Below are 21,457 nucleotides of genomic sequence, written 5' to 3'. Positions count from 1 at the left end.
GGCGGGAGATTCTGGTGGCAGTGAAGCTAGAGGGCAGTGTTTTTAAGAAGGGACTGGTCGGGGCGCCTGGGTGGCTCAGTCGGTTGAGCGTCCGACTTCGGCTCAGGTCACGATCTCGCGGTCTGTGAGTTCGAGCCCCGCGCCGGGCTCTGTGCTGACCGCTCAGAGCCTGGAGCCTGTTTCAGATTCTGTGTCTCCCTCTCTCTCTGACCCTCCCCCGTTCATGCTCTGTCTCTCTCTGTCTCAAAAATAAATAAACGTTGAAAAAAAAATTAAAAAAAAAAAAAAGAAGGGACTGGTCAACAGTGTCAAGGAGGACGACCACTGAAAAGTGCTCGTTGAGCGGTAAAATCATTAGTTTTCTACACTATGTTTAAGAAACCCAAGGTCATCTGAAAAACAATTTTTTTTAAGTTTATTTATTTATTTTGAGAGAGAGAGAGAGAGAGCGAGCGCACACACAAATGGGGGAAGGGCAGAGAGAAGGAGAAACAGAATCCCTAGCAGGCTCTGAGCCATCAGCGCAGAGCCCAATGCGGGGCTTGAACTCACAAACTGTGAGTTCATGACCTGACCTGAGCTGAAGTCAGAGGCTCGACCGACTGAGCCGCCCAGTCGTCCCTCATAATCATAACTGTTTGAAAGTGAACCATTCAGTGCCATTTAATACATCCCCAGTGTCGTGCAGCCATCACGTCTGCCTCGTTCCAAAACATTCTTATCCCCCCAGAATAACTCCCTTTCCCCTCTCCTCTTATTCCCTGGCAACTGCTATTCTGTTTTCTCTTCCTGTGACTTTGACTATTCTAGGCACCACATCTAAGTGGCATCGACAATGTTTGTCCTTTTGTGTCTGGTTTCTTTCACTTGAAGGGTGTTTTCAAGATTCGTCCCTACGGCAGCGCATATCAGTCTGTTCTTCCTCTTAGGGATTCAGTAACATCCCATTGTTTGGAGATCCAACATTTTATTCAGCCAGCCAGGTTGATGGCCATTGGGTTGCTTTCACCTTTGGGCAGTTGTGAATAGCTCATTGTTCTTTTTCCACTCCCAGCTCCCTTGCCTTCTACCTACTGGAAATCTCCCCTGGACCATTACCTTTGTTATTCCTCTCTGGAATGCTCTTCTCCCAGATCCTTCATGGCTCTCTTATTTCCATTGGTGCAGCTCAAAGGTCACGTTGCCAGGGAAGCCTTCCTGGTCACTTTTGTTTGTTTATTTATTTATTTATTTATTTATTAGCATTTATTCATTTTTGAGAGACAGAAACAGAGCACGAGAAGGGGAGAGGCAGAGAAAGAGGGAGACACAGAATCCAAAGCAGGCTCCAGGCTCCGAGCTGTCAGCCCAGAGCCCGACGCGGGGCTCGAACCCACAAACTGTTAAGATCATGACCTGAGCCGAAGTCTGAAGCTTAACTGACTGAGCCAGCCAGGCGCCCCTCTCCTGGTCACTTTTTATCGCCATTATCTTATTGTCTTCACAGAACACATCACTATCTGAAAGGAGTAAGTAATAATGTCCAGGCAAGGAATTGTTTTGTGCTTTTGGCCTCCTTAGCTAGCCAGTGAGGCCTGGGGACTCATTCTTAGAATAACGGTTTTAAATGCCTAAAACACGACTCTTATAATAAAAATACAGTTCCCGAAATGTTTTCGAATTGTGACTTAGTAATCCACGTCCTTTATTAGTTCCCAGAATATCTATACACAGGTCCACAACTCTCATCATTTAGAAGGTGTGTAAGTATAAAGGCTATTTTGAGATATTTGCAACAACTGCGATAGGAAATCAACATATCGGTGATTTCCAGCACGTGAAGTCACACGTGCTGCTCAAATTCCTGTAGCTCGTTACGTACCCTTGTGCCTGAAGAAATTGCTAAGCTTTCGGGAGAGCTTAGTGGCAACGAGGTGGTTCTTTTCCTACCCCAAGTTCGTGGATCCTATGAATTCTATCCATAGGCCCCTTGGAGGTCCGTGGACCCCAGATGAAGAGCCTGTGCCCTAAAACATGAGTGACGATGAGGGGTGGGTTATGTTGGCGACGGGTTTTGGAGGAGATGGAAGAGACTGTAGGGAGGAGGGGAATGAGGAGCAAGAAGAAAGGTGCCCTCTCCGCCCCTCCACAGAGCTCGGGTGTGAGAGATGTAGAACTGCCCAGCTGAGAAGGTTTATGAGGGAAGCCGCGTCTTTGAAGGGGAGTCAGGTATCACCCAGGAGAAGGGAACGTTCGTGCAGAGACTGTCTCCGGGAGTAAGGGGTTTTGTTTATCATGGACTGGAGACCAGTGAGCACAGCAGAGTGGGGTGGAATGCTTACTCTATTCCAGATCAGCATGCTGGACACCGAGGACACACAGGTGAGTAAGACAAAGGTAGATCACCCCTTCAGGATTAATCTAAACCGAACACTGTGGGTTCATTGCCTGGTTTGGCTGGTCTGATCCAGGCACCGCCTCGGGGACCCCTAAGAGCCTGACGCAGGAGCTGAAAGAGAGGCCCAGGGTATTACCAGGGACTGGGGTGGGGGGTAGAAAAAGCTCAAAATGCACTCTTTCCGCTCCTTTCATAGAACCAAAAAAATCAAGTAAAAAAAATAAAAAGGAAAGAGTTATATAATGGAGACAAATGAGCCCATCACCCAAAAGTTAATTAGCTAAGTCTAAGGGATGCACCACCACCCCCCCCCCCCCCTTACTCCTAATTCTTCAAGAACCTTCTAAGGATGTCTGCAACCAAGAGATTCTTGGATGCTGTTACCCTTCAGAATGATGTTTGGCTCAGAGGGATCAAAGGAAGAAAAAAAAGGATCTTATTTTTAGATTGTTCTCTGGAGCTCCAGAGATACCTTGCATGGATCTCTCCTCTGTATGTGGCTCTCAGAATCTAGGATTTGGTGATTCTCTTTTTTTTTTTTTTAAAGCTATTTTCCCTTCTCTACCGCGGGGGATCTTTCAAAAAGGCTCAAGTTGGGGGCCCCCTGCAGGTGGGAAGCGTTGGCTGGTCCCCGCACCCCCTTTGATCACGTTTCCATCAAGCAGTGGGATCTGCAAACTCAGTTCCCCGGGGCTGGATGACAAACCTCTTCTAGCTTGAAGGGAGGAAGCCCCGGACACTGCAGACAGACCGGGAGATCAGAGAGACAGATCAGAGAGACGGGGAGATAAGAGCAGAGGCAAAGCCGAAGCAAAGCTGACCTAGTTAGAGCAGAAAGAGGCTGCAGGGGCGGCAGGAGTGGCCTGGGAGAAAAGAGACGAGCTTCCCAGGACAGGGAGGAGCAGAGGGCTGGCTCTTGTGTAAGACGCCCTGGCAGGACTTGGGGTCATAAAGGGGATTCTGCGTGGAGACTCAGTGAGCTGTGTGTGTGTGTGTGTATGTACATGTGTGGAGGGTGTGGAGGGTGTGGAGGGGAGTGTCTTTACCAAATTTTGTCCAAATGCTTAGGTTTTAAAGTCACGCTCTTGAAGGAAATGAGAACCAGAAAACTATCTGGCCCTCGGGGGAGCCTCGTAGGCAGTGCCATGAACCCAGCAAGACTGAGCAGAGCCCAGAGCCTTCTGCCAACATTCCCCGTCCTGGCCACCCCTGGGACCCAGCTCCCATACTAGGCGCTGGGGGGAGACGGAGGAAGCAAAGACAGGGGACCCAGTCTGGAGCGTGATCAGCACCCCCCCCCGACCCCCAGAGATGCCAGTGAGCGCCACACTGCATCGGGGCCCCATGGGGGACAGAGACGTGCCCGTCGTGGTCTCTGCCCCTCAGAGGGACGCAGTCTATTTGAGGGAACGGTGATCCTCGTGAAGCAAGAGTAAGCGATCTGAGGTCACAGAAGGGGTTTCTGGCAGAGGCGGGGAAGGCTGTGTGGGAGAGAAGGTGGACATTCCATGGCTCCTGAGGTCTGGAAGTGCAGGATTGGGACGAGAAGAGAGAGGTGGGGCATTCCAGAGTGAAGGTACACGGATAGGCCCAAGTTTGGCTCCTGCGAGGACCAAGGAGGTGGCCGGCCTGACGGGATCGGAGGCCCATTGAAGGGAGATGGAGAAACCTAGCAGGATGTGCAGAGTCAGATTACCGAGGGCATTTTAAACTTCTAAAAGGGACTGGATCAGGGCGCCTGGGGGGCTCAGCCGGTTGAGCGTCCCACTTCGGCTCGGGTCATGATCTCACGGTTCGTGAGTTCGAGCCCCGCGTCGGGCGTGCCGCTGTCAGCCTGGCAGCGTAGAGCCCGCTTCGGATCCTCTGTCCCCCTCCCCCCCCCGTGTTCTCCCCTGAATAAACAAATATTAAAAACTAAACTAAGATAAAAGGGGCTGGATCGACATCCTAGCTTTGGCAGCCGTCAGGCCATTTCCCTGCTCCCCCCTTTAGCTACAAGCCTATCGTGGAATTCATCGACGCCCAGTTCGAGGCCTACCTGCAGGAAGAGCTGAAGATCCGCAGGGTCCTGCACGCCTACCATGACTCCCGAATCCACGCCTGCTTGTACTTCATCGCCCCCACGGGTCATTCCCTGAAGTCTCTGGACCTCGTGACGATGAAGAAGCTGGACAGTAAGGTGCGGGGGCAGGGGCGGGGGCAGGTGGGAAATCTAGCTTACTGGTCTCTTGTGCAACGCGGATGCCAGATTCCGGGAGAGGATTTGTGGCCTCCTCCCCCTCTCCTTCATTCCCTGTCCCTCAGACGGTGTCCCAGAAAGATGGTGTCATGGACCCAGTGCCCGTGTTGTGTGCTTCGCGATCTGTTTTGCCAGCGCTGGGCGTGGGTTTATCCTGAGCCGTCTTTCGGCCCTGATCCCTCTTGGTTAGGACAAGGCTGGATACAGGCAAGGTGGCCGGCTGGGCCTAGGGGGCTCAGCCCTTGGCAACGGAAAGGTGTTTTTCCTTTGCTCCGGTATTCACTGGCCTGTCCTAGGATCAAACGTGCAAAACTTGACTTTGAGAGTTACTGTTCTCTATGATCCGTAATTATTTCAACAATGACCGCTGTTGCTTGTCAAATCCTCGTCCTGTGCCACTCCCGTGTGGGGACCTCATGGAACATCTCCTTGGATTCTCACAACTCTGTAGGCAAACGCTATCATCCCCCATTTACAGAAGGGAAAACTGAGGCTCTAAGAGACTAATGACTTGCCTGTTGTCATATAGCCAGCTCCCGGCAGCATCTAGATTCGAACTCGGATCTGTGACACCGAGTTATATGACCTCCATTCCGGAGAAAGGTGGTGGGGGGGGGGGGGTCAGGCACGTCCCGCTTTAAGAGAAACTGGAAAATGTAAGTCCCACACCAGATTGGACAAGAATTCTTCATGTGAAAGGATTATTTGCTTTCCGAAAGAATCGATGCAGGATTCTTAAAAAAAAAAACAAAAACAAAAACATTTCCCCCTGACATTTCATATGTGCCTGGCACTGGGACCAGTACGTGAGATGCAATATTTTATTTTCCTCCTTCCAGTAATCCAAGGTGGCAGATACTATTATTCGCATTCACTCATGAGAAAACTGAGGCACAGAGAGCCTAGAAGGTTGCTCCGGGTCAGACAGCTTGTGATAGGTCTACGATTTGGACCTAGCTCTATCTGACTCCAAGGAATTTTCACTTTACAAAAGTCTAAGTTATATGCGCTATTTACTAGCACCTCAGCGCTAAAAACCGACATTCAGCTATGATCAAAACAGGAGTAATTTTTTTCAGTTTTTTGCAGCACCGAGCTCGCCAACCCGTGACTAACTGCCTGCTCTGGAAATGTCATCATGCCCTGCATGTCCTGTACAGGGCAGCAGAGAGCCACGCGCTGGTGGCCTGGTGGCTGGGTTGGGTTAAGTAGGCAGCCTTTGGCAGGTGTGTCTATGGGGACCAGGTGAAAAGCGACAAGGGGGATCTGCTCTGCCTGCTGTCCCACCTTGGCTTTGACCTTCCCCCAACCAGCCTCCTGAACAGACTTCACGAAAGGTGCCTGCAGGGTCCAGTCCTTTCACCTAGCACCGGAAACTGGCGGCAATCTCCAGAGGTTCTCCTAAGGCAAAGTGCCGAGCAGGCAGAGTTCATCTTCCAAGTGTAGGGTTCCTTTCGGGGCCCAAGCACCACCCACGCTGCCGCGCGGGAGCCTGCTGACAGGAACACCTGTGGTCTCCGTGTGAACCTGAGTTTGGGTGTGCCCTGTCTCACGAAGGCATGTGCATTTCACGATTCTTTACTTTCCAGCAGCAGAAGCCTTGTGCCTTCTTGGAGTAATTTCAAGGAGCAGGGTTCAGGTGGATTGAACTTTGGGGTGGCCCTGGGCCCTCCCCCTGCTATCTGAAATCAGGCATGTCTACTTGCTTGCTTTATGCGGAAACTAATCGTGGAACTCGGGCAGTATAACCCTTTTTGCATGAAGACTCGATCAGACTGTAACTGAGAGGGTCTCCTTCATCCAGCCGGGTTGGTCCATAAGTTTGCTGCCAGAAGGCGGCTGGGTGTGCATCTTCACCGAGCTCTGCCCTGCCTCCCCTCCCTGCCGTCACCCGAGTGGGTGGGTCACTGTCACAGTGACTGGGGCTAGCCTGCACTGGATAGGTTGGGACAATTCACTGTTAACAAGGAGTGGCCACCTCCCCCCTCATCAACCACAGATTCTCAGCTGTCATCCTTCTGCTTTGAATCACCCAAGCAGTGGGGTGCCTTGGTGGCTCAGTCGGTTAAGTGTCCCACCTTGGCTCAGGTCGTGATCTCATGGTTCATGGGTTCAAGCCCGGTGCCGGGCTCTGCTGACAGCTCAGAGCCGGGAACCTGCTTTGGATTCTGTGCCTCCCTCTCTCTCTGCCCCTCCCCTGCTCGTGCTCTGTCTCTCTGTCTCTCAAAAACAAACGTTAAAAAAAAAAATGAATCACCCAAGCAGTGCTATTGATATTAAGATATCACACAGCTCATGAGCTTGGGTCTGAGCTGGTTAAGACTATGGGTTTAGGAATAAGGCTAAACTTGGATCTGGATCCCAGTTCTGCTACTTACCTGCTCTGTTGCCTTGGACAAGTTACTTAGCCTGTCTGTGCCTCAATTTCTCATTGTAAAACGAGAGGGTTGTTGTCAGGATGAGTTGGCTTAATCCATGTACTCAGCACTTAGCAAACAGCACCCATTGTCATTTATTCTATTGTAACCTGGCTACAAGGGGGCCAGTCCCAGACCATTGGATTCAGCTGTTCCTTCTGACAGCTGGTGGAGGTCCTCTGTCACACTGCTCTCAGCCACAGATCACCAGCAATGATCCCACTTTGCTCCTTCCTTCCCTAGGTGAACATCATCCCCATCATTGCCAAATCAGATGCCATTTCTAAGAGTGAGCTAACGAAGTTCAAAATCAAAATCACCAGTGAACTTGTCAGCAACGGGGTTCAGATCTACCAGTTCCCGACAGATGACGAGTCTGTGGCAGAGATCAATGGAACCATGAACGTGAGTTCAACCGGGGTTCAACTTTCTGACCATTTGCTGTTTATTTGTATTATTATTATTTTTACAAACTAGCCATTAGACATCCCTGTCCGTTTTAGTGTCTTCAACTCTCGATCATCTGAGTCTCAGGGGTTTGTGAGGAAGGATCCAGAACCAAAACAGCTCCTCTCCCCTAGTGGTGGCTGCTTGAAAGCCTCAGAGATGTAGAGATTAATTGCCAGAGACCGAGGGAGGGAAAGGGCAACTTCAGGAAGAGTCTGGAGCCGGGAATTTGGACCTCTCCGGCCACCCTCCTCTTTGATGCCGCCTTGGTCTAAGCCAGCCCCCACGGGACTGCCAGAAAGGCAAACGGTCTTCATCTCTGACCCAAACAATGCCATGGCAACCGCGGCCAAAAAGTTGGCTTGCTCCCGACACTGCAGGATAATCCGTACTCGGAGAACGGAGCCCTCTGCCCCCAGGAGGAAAAATGACATATAGCCTCCGATTTGTCTGGTGACTAGAGAAATGTTCTTTTTAAGTTTCGGGGTTATGCTTTGCTTTATTAAGTGTGAATGAATTAAAAAAAACACCCCGACTTGCCATCTTTCCTCTCCTTTCTCATTTCCGCCCCCCGCCCCCAACTGGAAGAATGAGTAACGAGGGACGGCGGGGAGTCCTTGTGCTTCTTTACAACGTGTTGATGCTGTTGCTGTGAAATCTTCAATGTTGTGATTTCAAGGAGACAGCTAATGGCTTTCAGAAAGCCTCTGCTTTGGGAACAGATTTTTTTTTTCCTCCCTGTTGAGAGGCATCAGTTTTTCCTGATGACATAATGCCTGGGTATAGCCAAACTCAGGAAAGCCTGGTAATAAAAGCCGTTTTTAGAAAACTTTTCTGCCGCCGCTGCCCCCAAGTTATCATTATGGCATCAGCTGCCCACCTCCTATGAACTGGCCAACAAATGAGCATAGCGGGGCGGTAAATCATTGTCTCCGCCTGACTTCCTGCCCATCCGTACACCTGAGATATGTTCGTGACGAGGAGTCCCTCATCATCTCTGACAAATCTGGCCCCGAGAGCGAGGCTCTGTGGCTTGTGATGGGCGGGGTTCTATCCTCTGACCGATCTGAGCAGGAGAAAGAAGGGGTGGGGGGTGAACAGAGAGATGGGTGCTTATTCTCTCAAGCAGTCAGGGCGTGTTGATGGAAGCCAGGCTCTGTCATGAGAAAACCTGAAAGGGTGCCTGGCCTGCAGAACGAGGGGAGCCTAGAGAGAAGGGTCACGTGGTGTCACTGGCCGTGATGTCCGGAAACGTTCAGTCACCTCAGAGCATCAGGCCCCGTAGATAACGTTCAAACTTGGGTTCCCTGCTGGGGCGCCTGGGCGGCTCAGTCGGTTAAGCGTCCGACTCGTGGTTTCGGCTCAGGTCGTGATCTATCGGTTTGTGAGTTCAAGCCTCGCATCGGGCTCCACGCTGAGGGTGCAGAGCCTGCTTAGGATTCTCTCTGTCTCCCTCTCTCTCTCTGCCCCTGCTGTGTGTTCCCTCTCTCTCTCTCTCGCTCTCTCTTTTTCAAAATAAATAAAATAAACTTAAAAAAATTATTATTATTTAAAAGAATTTTTTTAATATTCATTTATTTTTGAGGGAGCGAGAGAGGGACGGAGAGGGAGGGAGACACAGAATCCGAAGCAGGCTCCAGGCTCTGAGCTGACAGCACAGAGCCGGACGTGTGGCCCGAACTCACGAACCGCGAGATCATGACCTGAACCGAAGTGGGATGCTCCACCCACTGAGCCACCCAGGTGTCCCTAAACTTAAAAAAATTATTAAAAAAAACCCCTTGGGTTCCCTACAGCTACCTACAGGTAGCTTTCAGGCTTGCGGTTTGCTTTGCTAAGAACAAACAAGGTAAAGAGTTCCCCGCAATCTCGAGGCGTCCCCCAAAACGACCTCTCACTCCTTTGCGGATCAGGAGTGACAGTCATTTGGGGCTCAGCTTCAAGGTTGGAAACTTCTTGCGCTCTGAAGCCGCGGTTCTCAGCCACGCTGCTCTGGCTTCGAAGAGGTTCTGGGTCATTCCTTACAAGCGTGCCAGTGTTTCACTTTGAAAAACTAAATTTGAGCGGCTTTAGGGTTATCCCTATAATAACACCACTCAGCACCCATTCCCCGACATCCCGCTATGCTTTTTTGAGCGGGAAAGCACAGGCCTGGACTTGGGCAATGCCCACGGGAGGGGGGCATGCATGTGAATGCCCCTTGTGAGGGGCAGAAAGGGTGGGGAGTGGCTGCTCTGAAATACATACACGGGATGGCTCAGCCTGTCGGCCACCGGAACAGCCGTGTCGAAAGCCCCCAAGGTCTTCGGACAAGCTGTGGTGTACGGGGCCGTGTCATCAGAAACCCGGGCGTGGGTGGCAGGAGGGATGGGTGCTGGCCTTTCAATCCTGGATTTGACTCCAGCCCCATAGCCTCAGCCACCCCAGCCAGTTGTCACGGGGACTGGTTTGGAGGAAATAGAAGAAGCCTCTTGCCTAAGTGGAGAAGAGTGTGCGGCCATCCGCCGCTCCCCGCTAGGGATTTTCTAGGGATTTTCACGGCAGGAAATAAGAGTAATGAGGTCACAGCCTCCACGTTGGCTTATGGGTGGGTCTGAGAAACCACTTCAGATTGGGGGTCGGCGAGAGAAGGGCGTTGAGAGGTCTGGCTGCCTGCCGCTTTCAACCCTTGCTCTGCTAACTCTCAGGGTTGTGGACGTGAATACTAAAAATTGCGGGGCGCCTGGGTGGCTCAGTCGGTTAAGCGTCCGACTTCGGCTTCAGTTGTGAGCTCGCGGTTCGTGAGTTCGAGCCCCACGTCAGGCTCTGTGCTGACAGCTCAGAGCCTGGAGCCTGCTTTGGATTCTGTGTCTCCCCCCTCTCTCTGCCCCTTCCCCAGTCACGCTCTGTCTCTCTCTCAAAAATAAAATGAACATTAAAGAAATTGTGGTTTACATACACAATGGAATACTACGTGGCAATGAGAAAGAATGAAATCTGGCCTTTGGTAGGAACGCGGATGGAACTGGAGAGCGTGATGCTAAGTGAAATAAGTCATACCGAGGAAGACAGATACCATATGTTTTCACTCTTAATGTGGATCCTGAGAAACTTAACAGAAGACCATGGGGGAGGGGAAGGAAAAAAAAAGCTAGGGAGGGAGGGAGCCAGACCATTAGAGACTCTCAAAAACTGAGAATAAACTGAGGGTTGATGGGGGGTGGGACGGAGTGGAAAGTGGGTGCTGGGCATGGAGGAGGGCACCTGTTGGGATGAGCACTGGGTGTTGTATGGAAACCAAGTCGACAATAAATTTCATATTAAAAAAAAGAATTTTTAAAAAAATACTAAAAATTGCTACGTTGTTCAAATTGAAAGTTGTTCTCTGAATGGCTCAAACCACAGCCAGGGGCCAGGAAATAAGCCCAGCTACTTGACTCGGCTCAGTTGGTTGGCCATCTGTGAGGTCTTGGGTTTGGCTCCCCCAAAGGCACACGACCCCGTTGAGGGCACGTGGGTGACGTCACCAGTCGGGTCGCAGGGAGACCCACAGCCGGCAGCCTCTCCCTTCTGAGGCGGCAGTGCCATTTCCAACGTTGGCGCGTCCTTTGGCGAGCATCACCAGTCAGAGCCTGAAATGGGAACTCTTGTCCACCCTGGGAGGAAGCCACTCCTTATCAGACAAGGAATAAACGGTCCTGACAGTCTCCATTTCACCAGGCTGAGGCGAACGGTCATCCAGCCTCCCAAGCGTAATGGTTGTACTGGAGCAGGAATAGAACAATTCGTGCCAGTTGGATCATCAAACACTTTATTTTTTTAAGTTAGGTTAGGATCCTACTTTTTTTTTTTTTAATTTTTAAAGTTTATTTATTTTGAGAGAGAGAGAGAGAGGGCACAAGCTGGGGAGGGGCAGAGAGAAGGAAAGACAGAACCTCAAGCCGGCTCTGCACCCTGAGCGCAGAGCCCGGGGTGGGCCTCGAACTCACAAACCGTGAGATCGTGACCTGAGCCGAGATCAAGAGTCGGATGCTTACCTGACTGGGCCACCCAGACGCCCCTCACCAAACACTGTAAAATATACTGAGAGGAATTTAGGGTAGACACGAGGTGAATCTGAGAACAGATTCCCAAGAGGAGGCTTGAGAGTATCTCTTGCATTTTCTGGGACTAGGGCTTCTGACACCTGGGGGGCAAATCTGCCCGTGGTTCAACCACCGCACCATCTTGTGGCCTTCAGAGTCTCCTCCCTGGGCCCCCACATACAAAGTGTCACCCCCGGGAGTGTGGTTGGTTGGTTTAGCGTCTCCCCGCTCTGCTCGACTTCCTCCTGGTTGTCAAAGCCACCGGGCTCTCAAGAGTGGCAGAAGGAGGGCCAGACAGAGCCCGGCCCCGTGATTCCCTGCCCTTCGTGGTAAGCTGGCTTCCAGCAGATGCCATCTAAGCCAGGAGGCAGAGCGCAGGCTCCTGTGGGTGGCTGGGAGAGGCTGGCAGCTAAAGCGCCGTGTCCTTCCTGCCCCCCAGGAAGATTTGGGCCTGGGACTTAGGGACCTAGACAGGTCGCTTCCCCCAAATCACGAATGGGGTGTATGATAACCGCCCAATAGGGCTGTTGAGACAAGCCAGTGAAATCTGCCTGGGGGCCCTCGGAAGTGATACCTTGCATATACTTATCCGGACGGACTTGGATGCCAATTGCAAAGTGTGCTGTGGGAGGTCTCAGGAGCCCTCTGAAGCTGCCTTGGCGGGGGCTGTGTCTCGGAGCGGGGACAGATAAAATGACAGCGCTGTAAGGCAGAGGGGAAGCAAGTGACCCCGTCATTCTAACTAACAATGTCTTGTGGAGATAAAAATAACAGGCCCAAGGGAATAAAAACCTGACGTTTTTTATGCCTTTATTCTCTTCCTGGTGGTTTTTTTTTTTTTTTCTCCTTTCCTCTAGAACCCAGAGAAGTCCCTCCCACTTGACATGCCCTCCTCCATCACTTTCAGCTGAGAGCCGGGGGTGCGTGAGAAAGATACAAGGCGGTTCTCTTTCTCACCTCCTCCCTCAGTCTAGCCCTCAGGCATCGCCGCCCTCTGGCACTTTTGTGTCACGTGGCTGAAGCTTTGGAACCTCTTCTGTGCAAGAGAGACAGCATTTTCCCAGAAAGTGTTGGAGGGTGGATTTGAGATTCCCAACATGTCTTGGGGCCCTGAGTGGGAATGAATTGTGCCCCGATGTCCCTCCTACAAAGCCGGGTGGCAGAAGTCAGGGAGGCTCTGGCCCTTGGGCAGGGTTTTCAGGACTTCGGTGCCCCCTGAATTTTTCCAGAATTGAACTGCTTCTTATAATCTGGCCTTGCCCAGCCAAGTTCACCCCAGGGTTTAGAGTGCTCAGCCCATCTGCTGCTCGAACCCCCTACATGGGAGTGGCAGACCAGTGGTGGGCTTTGAAGCCAGATAGACCCTGGGTTCCGTCCCTGGCTCTGGTCCTTACTACGGTGTCTCTGCTGGCAACTGGGCCTCAGTTTCCTTCTCTATAAAATGGGGATAATAATACCTAACTTCACAGTGCTGTTGGAAAGATTCAATTGTTACTACCTCCTCTGTGAAGCCCGCTTAGATTTCACGAAGTCAGCTGCTCCCTCCTCTGTTCCTGCAGCTCTTGAATCTCTGTTTATAATCTAGACTTTACTGTAGTATTATTGCTGGCATGTCTTTCTCCCCTACCAGACTGTGCGCTCTCCAGGGGCAGGCTCTGAGCCTTCTCAACGTGGTACTACTAATGCCTAGCACATAGCAGAGGCTCAGTAAATATTTGTAGAATGCATGAGGAAGCAAATGAGTCCAAATATCTGAGACTGAGGCCTATTTCTCCAAGCAGGCCAAGGAAGCTTCCCCCAGCGGACTTTTACTTGTCCGTGTAAAGCCCTTTTGGGTAAAGCCCCACCCAGGATCACCTGGTTTGTAAACACTATTTTATTCAGTGGCTCCACTTGGCCAGTGGTCCCGGCACTTGTAACCTGGCCAGCTCCCTGGGAGAGGGCGCTGTGTTCCCCAAGCTCCACGCTACCAGTTGGGGTCAGCTGCCTTTTCTCTGACCTACAAAACCTTCATCAACCGGACCTAGCTCCTCATTACCCCTGCAAGCACCACGCTCATACCCCTGTGTGTACTTTGTCTTTCTTTCCTCCCTACTATTTTCATGGCCCTGCTACTGCCATTCATGGAGTGTTTATTAAGCACCTACTATGTGCGGGCACGGGACCATACATTTGAACCTTTGGTCATATTCTGTCTTAGACGAGTCTGGGTATGTAATTCAGGTGCCCCCAACAAGATTGTAAGCTCCTAGAGGGTGAGGGAGTGTGTCTTCTACTTCTTTTGCCTCCCTTACAGCACCTAAAACAGAACCCAGCACAGTCATGGGCATGTGGGAAAATACTTGTGGACTTGACTTCTAGGCTCAAGAGTTCAGTGTGAGCTCTTGCTCCGGGGAAGGATGAGAACAAGGAGTATACAGCTCAGTCACCGGTATGTACCAGTTTCCAGGGGCTCTCACCCTCTGGGAGGGGGCGGTGATCCTAGCCCCCTCCGTCCCCTTGAGCCTCTCTATCCACACGTAGGTGCCACATCCCACTCCCCCATCTTCCAGAGGCTTTCCCCATCAGCACCTGTGAATTCTGAATAACTAGCTAATCGTTGTATCTGCTCATTATTCTCCTTGTTTTCCACCTTCGTGTGTTCTGTGTGCATTCAGCCATGTCAATATCACCTGCTGTGAATTTCTGAACAGGAGAAGCCTGGGTGAGGCCTCTTATGCCCACACAGCTCGGAGCTTAAGAAATGCCTCTTGGGGCACCTGGGTGGCTCAGTTGGTTAAGCATCCAACTTCAGCTCAGGCCATGATCTCACGTGTTCGTGAGTTCAAGCCCTGTGTCGGGCTCTATGCTGACAGCTCAGAGCCTGGAGCCTGCTTCGGATTCTGTGTCTCCCTCTCTCTCTGCCCCTCCTCTGCTTGCACTCTGTCTCTCACTCAAAAATAAGTAAATGTTTTTTAAAAATTAACAAAAAAGAAATGCCTCTTGATGACGACAGGGAGGGACACCACGGTATGAGGGCCCGAGGCCCCAGAGCCAGGCAGCAGTCGTATGGAGGGACGCTCGGTGCCTTTCCCCTGGAGCTCTGAGCTTTGGTTTGCCTTCTATTTGCAGGCGCACCTGCCGTTTGCTGTCATCGGCAGCACAGAAGAACTCAAGATAGGCAACAAGATGATGAAGGCACGGCAGTATCCTTGGGGCACGGTGCAAGGTGAGTGAGTCTCCAGGAGACCGGGACAAGGGAGCCCCTACCGTCTGCATCTTTCCTTGTCTCCAGCCTCTGTGTGACCAGTGTCTAACTTGTCCCGGGTCTCTACCCATTCGGCTTGGGCTTCAAACAGCCACAGGCAAGCTCTGGCCCCATACCTCGATTCTCTGCCACGAGCAAGCTCTCTTTGTCTCTAATGGAGAAAGCATTCCCAAAACAAAAACAAATGTACGTGAAGCAAGGTAAGGAGCGTGCCAAGGAAGGGTGTGTGTTGGCCCGAGTGTACCAGGAGATGTACCAGAATATAGCAAATGATTAACAAACAACCCAGATACCCGTCCAAGATAGATTGGATGAGCTGCAAAGCGTTCCTATGATGGGATATTAGACAGTGGTGACAACGCATGGATTACAGTTACTTCTACATAAATGAATCTCAGAAACATAATGTTGGATTAAATAAATCATAGAAGAATACATGATGCCATTTATATGAATTCCGGAAGTAGACAAAACTAAACAAGATAAATATATTTTTAGGAATTCATACGTAAGTGCCAAAACTATAAGGAAAAATGAAGGATGATAAAGCCCAAAGTCGGGATAGTGCTTAAGTCCCGTTTCAAGACCAGGAAGGGACACAAGATGTGGGTACTATTTCACCTGGGTTGTACATACATTGGTATTCATTTTTACTTCTTTATTTCTGTATATATAGGATTATTTTACAATTTAAAAACTGATGTATTGGGGTGCCTGGGGTGGCTCAGTTAAGCGTCCGACTTTGGCTCAGATCATGATCTCACAGTCCGTGGGTTTGAGCCCCACGTCAGGCTCTGTGCTGATAGCCCAGAGCCTGGACCCTGCTTCAGATTCTGTGTCTCCCTCCCTCTCTCTTTCTCTGCCCTCCCCCACTTGTGCTCTGTCTCTGTCTCAAAAATAAATAAACATTAAAAAAAAGAAACAAACCCAGACGTATTGTGGGGCGCCTGGTTGGCTCAGCCGCTTGAGCATCCGACTCTTGATTTCGGCTCAGGTCATGATTCCAGGGTCGCGGCATCGAGCCCCGCTGAGCGTGGAGCCTGCTTAGGCTTCTGTCTCTCTCCTCCTCTGCCCCTCTCCCCCACTGGTGCTCTCTCTGTCTCTAAAAAAAGAGCCCAGATGTATGTACACTCAGGAAACTTCCTTTTGTGGTCTGCCTGACATGTTGTATGTAAGTCGTCCTTGGGGCTAGCCAGTTCTGTGGATAAAGCAAGGCCTAGGCCACTGCCATGGGTGGAAGAGGTGTCTGGTCTTCCAAGTCTTCAGCTATAAGCTGGGTGTCTGAGCACGGGGGCACCGTGTGCCAGAGGGACGCTGATTCACAGTACACTTGTCCCTGGCACTGAGCAAACAACAGAAAGAGGGTGGGAAGTTGTCCACCCCCACGCAAGGCTGGCATGCTTTAGGGCGCACCAAAGACCCTCCAGTGATAGCTGGATTTTCCGTAGATAGGACAAGACTGGTTATCAGAGCTGTGCTAGGTTGTGGTCCTTCTCTGCCATCTGGGGCTGAGATCCTCTGCTAGGAACATTTGTGAATGGTTCCTGGACTCACGGTCCTAACTGGGAATGAATTTGTGGCCTGAGAGACGGGAACCTGAAATAAAATGAGGAGAAAGCAGCAGGCGTGGTTCCAGTGACTTCGTCCGATTTAGATCACACACACCTAACCAACAAAGGGATTTTCGAAAGTTTTTGTTAGAAGTTGGAGTTCGCTGTCGTGTTCGAGTGACCTGAGAGGTTGCCTGACTGATGTGATTTCTTTTCAGTGTTTATGTGTTTTTGAGAGAGAGAAGCAGAGAGGCAGACAGAGAGACAGAGAATCCCTAGCAGGCTCCCCGTGCTGTCAGCACAGAGCCCAATGCAGGGCTCGAGCTCACGAACTGCGAGATCATGACCTGGGCCAAAATCAAGAGTCAAATGCTTAACTGACTGGGCCACCCAGGAGCCCCTGATGTGATTTTGAATGTTAGCCTAGGTTCTATGGCAGCGAGGGGCTTTAGCCCCAAGGCAATGGGTCTTTTTTGATTTTTAAAAAAAGTTTTAGGGGCGCCTGGGTGGCTCAGTCGGTTGGGCAGCCGACTTCGGCTCAGGTCATGATCTCACGGTCCGTGAGTTCGAGCCCCGCGTCAGGTTCTGTGCTGACAGCTCAGAGCCTGGAGCCTGCTTCGGATTCTGTGTCTCCCTCTCTCTGACCCTCCCCCGTTCATGCTCTGTCTCTCTCTGTCTCAAAAATAAATAAACGTTAAAAAAAAAAATTAAAAAAAATTAAAAAAAAAGTTTTATTCCATCTCTACGCCCAACATGGGGCTCAAACTCAAGACCCCGAGATCAAGAGTCACATGCTCTTTGGACTGAGCCAGCCAGGCGCCCCAAGGCAATGGGTCGTAAGCAGAGGGGTTATGTGAGCCCATCTGAGCTCTGACAAGGTTGCTCTGATGGCCACGAGGCAGTCTGCTGCAACTGTGCCCCACCCTGTCGTCCCAGACCCCCTCCCCGCGCCCACTACCCTCTCCCAGGCCCAGTAAGACAGAACCTAGAGTGAGTGTGCCTGTTGGTTGTCTCAGACACCACCGTCCCCACATGGTCAGGCCAGACACTGCCACAGCAGCCCAGTGGAACCATGCCTGGAGGAGACACGGGCCAGAGGCTGCTCACAGCCTGGCGTTCCAACCAGAAGTCCACTTTGCTTTGCTTTGGTCTGTGTCTCCATCCTTCTTGGCCACTGCCCCGCATGCAGACCCTTTGCCATATGCCATACTCTTTTGAGGAGGGGGCTCGTTCGTTCAGGCCGGAAAGTGGGGTCCACTTTGTCCTGGCCACGTTGCTGCTGTCAGGCCATTATCCACCCCCTAAAAAACACCTCCTTTGAAGCTACTACCTACCGTCCAGATGGGCCACACCTGCGGTCCACACCCCTCCTTGTCACTGCCATCTATAGATGCCCTTCTTTAGACGTGGCACCTGCTCAGAGCCTTTGCCTGGCCTTTAGATTGCCTGCGTCTGAATCCTAACTGCAATTTACCAGCCACATAACCTTGCCTGCCCTTACCGAGGCCTTGCATGGGCTATTTCCTTATCTGCCTGATAAATTCTGATTCTTCCATCGAGAGTTAACTTAAGAATTGCCTCTTTGGGGGCGCCTGGGTGGCGCAGTCGGTTAAGCGTCCGACTTCAGCCAGGTCACGATCTCGCGGTCCGTGAGTTCGAGCCCCGCGTCAGGCTCTGGGCTGATGGCTCAGAGCCTGGAGCCTGTTTCCGATTCTGTGTCTCCCTCTCTCTCTGCCCCTCCCCCGTTCATGCTCTGTCTCTCTCTGTCCCAAAAATAAATAAACGTTGAAAAAAAAATTAAAAAAAAAAAAAAAGAATTGCCTCTTTGGTGAAGGCTTCACTCTGCTAGGAGTTCTTAGCGCACCCCCCCCCCCCCCCGCCGCCCCCTTCTTCTGGGCTTTCACTGTGCCTTGGCCATACACCTCCATGTTGGTAATTTTTTACATTGTATTATATTCGTCTCTTTGCATCTACTTTTTCACTAAACTAAGCTCCTTAGGGCAAAACTCCATGACTTCGTTTCTGAATTCCCGGCGCCTCATACAATACTGGGAACAGAGATGCCGCAAATATGTATTGGGACAGATGGCTGAATGTGCATTCGCCATTATCCCCAAAGCGGTGCAGAGCAAACAAACAGTCCTGTGAGTGTCTGCTCCGCGAATTTGGGTCGCGGTGCTACGGAATGTCTTCCCAGGTATTTTTTGGCCGTCTTGCAATCTTCCCTTACTGTCATCCTTGTGACTCTTCATGGGCGTTTGCAGCGGGAAAGTGAATCAGGAGGCACATTCGTGGGCTCTGCATACGCGAAGTGGAAAGGTGATGTCGCTGTTAGGCGCCTGGCCTGTCGTTTTGTCCGTTTCCGCTGCTCCTAGTCTGCCTTTCAGTGTGCTTTCAATGCCCCCGCCCCTGCCGTGCAGTTGAGAACGAGGCCCACTGCGACTTTGTGAAGCTGCGGGAGATGCTGATTCGGGTGAACATGGAGGACCTCCGGGAGCAGACCCACAGCCGGCACTACGAGCTGTACCGCCGCTGCAAGCTGGAGGAGATGGGCTTCCAGGACACCGACCCCGACAGCAAGCCCTTCAGGTACCTCTCTGGCCAGCCCAGCCCACCCAGGGGCTGCGGAAGGCTTGCCCGGGAGAATTCACATGGGAGGCGAGACGCGGGTGCCGAGACCTTAGAGCAGCAGGGCTGTCACCTGCCCGGTCCACTCTGTCGCCCCCGCGGCTGTGGCAGAGCGGGCTTGGCGAGCGCCCGGCCCCGGAGGCCCAGAGGACCGGGGGGGTGGGGGGGGGGGTGGGGGGGGGGGCGGGGGGCGGCGGGCAGGGGGCGGGGCGCCCAAGCTCCTTGCTGCACGCGCACGTACGCACATGCGCACTAGCCGCGGGCAACTCTAGCAGAGGGGACCCCGGAGGCGAGGCTGTTTTCTGCAACGTGGCAGTTTGTGCCTGTCCTCTGACCCACGTCCTTCAGCAGACTCCGACTGCCCCGCCGGGTGTCCAGTCCGCTCCTTCCCCTCCTTCCCATTATCAAACCAGGTGGGACCAGGTGGCCGTCATTGCGCGCGTATCAGTGAACTTCAGGCCCTTCAGGCGCTGTCCCTAGTGTCTGGCGTTCAGGCGCAAGTTTGGTTTTGACCACCGGGTGTTAATAACCATTGACGTCCGTCTCAAATCAGAACTTGAGGTGCTTTCGGAGAAGAGGACTGTTTTCGAAAGCGGTTTGCTATGCCGACAGGAACCACACGCCAAGTATCATCGTCTGATCTGTATGCATGCGGCGTGACATAAGTCCCACATTTAAAAAAAAATTTCTTTTAATCTTTATTTATTTTGAGAGAGAGACAGCGTGTGAGCAGGGGAGGGGCAGAGAGGGAGGGAGACAAAAATGTGAAGCAGGCTCCAGGCTGTCAGCACAGAGCCTGGCGCAGGGCTCGAACTCACGAACTGTGAGATCGTGACCTGAGCTGAAGTCGGACGCTCAACCGACTGAGCCACCCAGGCGCCCCAAGCCCCACATTTTAAATTATGTGGTGCCCTTTATTACAGCTCAGTCCCCTCTCAGGAAATGTCAGGCCGCAATTAGGAAGTCAGGGAGATACTTGCGGGCTAAGAAAGCTTTCAGATGGGCTCCGAGTCCCATCTTTGATTTAAACTCAACGTTAGATATTCCTACCCCACTGCCTCCTTCCCGGAAATTCTCTCTGCCCTGGCTTTTCTAGCACCGACCTGTCTGGTTTGAGTCCTTCTCTCACTACTCTTTCTTGGCCTCATGGCACGCTCATTTTCTTCAGCTTACTCCTTTTTTTTTTTTTTTAAGTGTATTTATTTATTTGAGAGGGACAGAGACAGCGCAAGCTGGGGAGGGGCAGAGAGAGAAGGAGAGAGGATCCCAAGCAGGCTCTGTGCTGTCAGTGGGACTCGAAGTCCTGGAGATGTGAGATCGTGACCTGAGCTAAAACCAAGAGCAGATGCTTAACCGACTGAGCCACCCAGGCACCCCCCGAATTATTTTAAAGTGCTTCCAAGCTCCAGGAGTTCTGCTTCCCTTACTGTTCCCTAACTTCCCCCAAATCCTCTGCCCCTACCAGCCCTTCACATTCAGATCCCATCATTTCTTTTTCTTTTTTCTCCTATTTCCTCCATACCCCACCCACCTCCTCTCTGGCAACCACCAGTTTGTTCTCTGTATTGAAGAGTGTGGTTTTTTTGTTTGTTTGTTTGTCTTTTTTTTCTTCGATTGTTTTGTTTCTTAAATCCCACATGTGAATGAAATCTCATGGTATTTGTCTTTCTCCGACAGATTTATTTCACTTGGCGTTAACACCCTCTGGCTCCATCCATATTGTGGCAAATGGCAAGATCTCATTCTTTTTGTGTGTGTGTGTGTGGCTTTTTTTGTGTGTGGGAGGCAGAGATCCCATCATTTATTTGGATTGTTGGGAAGTCTGTCCATCATGCAGCGGCCAGAGTGGTCTTTCTCATTTTCAAATTGCCTGAAAAAAAAACCAGTCCGCAGTGGATACATGACCAAGTCTGTAACACAGTGTCCAACACCTACTCTCTCCTGTCAGACAGACTCAGGAATCTCAACGCCCTCTACTTCACAGCTTGCTTGATCCCCTCCCGCCATGTTGAACTACGCCTGGTTCCCCAAGTACGTCATCCTTTCTCCACACGTGCCTTTCCACATGCCGCCCTCTTCGGAGCATGATTCCTCCTCTTCTTCACTAGGCTGACTCCTATCTCTATAAAACTGAGTCCAGGCTGGGGTCAGGGAGACTTGGCCTAGGCATCTCCCAGTAGACCATGAGTTCCTTGATGGTGGGCATAGTGGCTGTCCGCTCTAGATGTTGAGTGACTAGCATAGTGTCACTTAGTTCTGTGTCTAGCACATGATGGAGTCTCACCAAGTGTTTGAAATAGTTCATTAAGGGGCACCTGGTTGGCTCAGTCAGTTGACTGTCTAACTCTTGATTTAGGCTCAGGTCATGATTTCATGGTCCTAGGATCGAGCCCATGTTGGGCTCAGCACTTATAGCATGGAGCATGCTTGGGATTCTCTCTCCCTCTCTCTCTGACCCTCCCCCCGTCAAAAAAAATAAAATAAAATA

General features: G+C 51.4%; 1 protein-coding gene across 7 annotated transcripts in view; it reads left to right on the top strand.

Annotated features, from left to right (window-relative positions):
• Nucleotides 1-21,457, top strand: part of SEPTIN6 (septin 6) — a 66,673-nt gene that overhangs the window by 31,361 nt on the left and 13,855 nt on the right. For all 7 annotated transcript variants that reach the window (XM_030305945.1, XM_032592245.1, XM_030305942.1 and 4 more), the window contains exons 4-7: nucleotides 4,370-4,556; nucleotides 7,277-7,438; nucleotides 14,656-14,752; nucleotides 18,762-18,930. In XM_030305945.1, coding sequence (XP_030161805.1) covers nucleotides 4,370-4,556; nucleotides 7,277-7,438; nucleotides 14,656-14,752; nucleotides 18,762-18,930 — 615 coding nt within the window. The remainder of the gene's footprint in view (nucleotides 1-4,369; nucleotides 4,557-7,276; nucleotides 7,439-14,655; nucleotides 14,753-18,761; nucleotides 18,931-21,457) is intronic.

This window comes from Lynx canadensis, chromosome X (genome assembly GCF_007474595.2).
Source record: "Lynx canadensis isolate LIC74 chromosome X, mLynCan4.pri.v2, whole genome shotgun sequence".
NCBI lineage: Eukaryota > Metazoa > Chordata > Mammalia > Carnivora > Felidae > Lynx > Lynx canadensis.
This window is presented reverse-complemented; position numbering and strand designations above follow the sequence as displayed.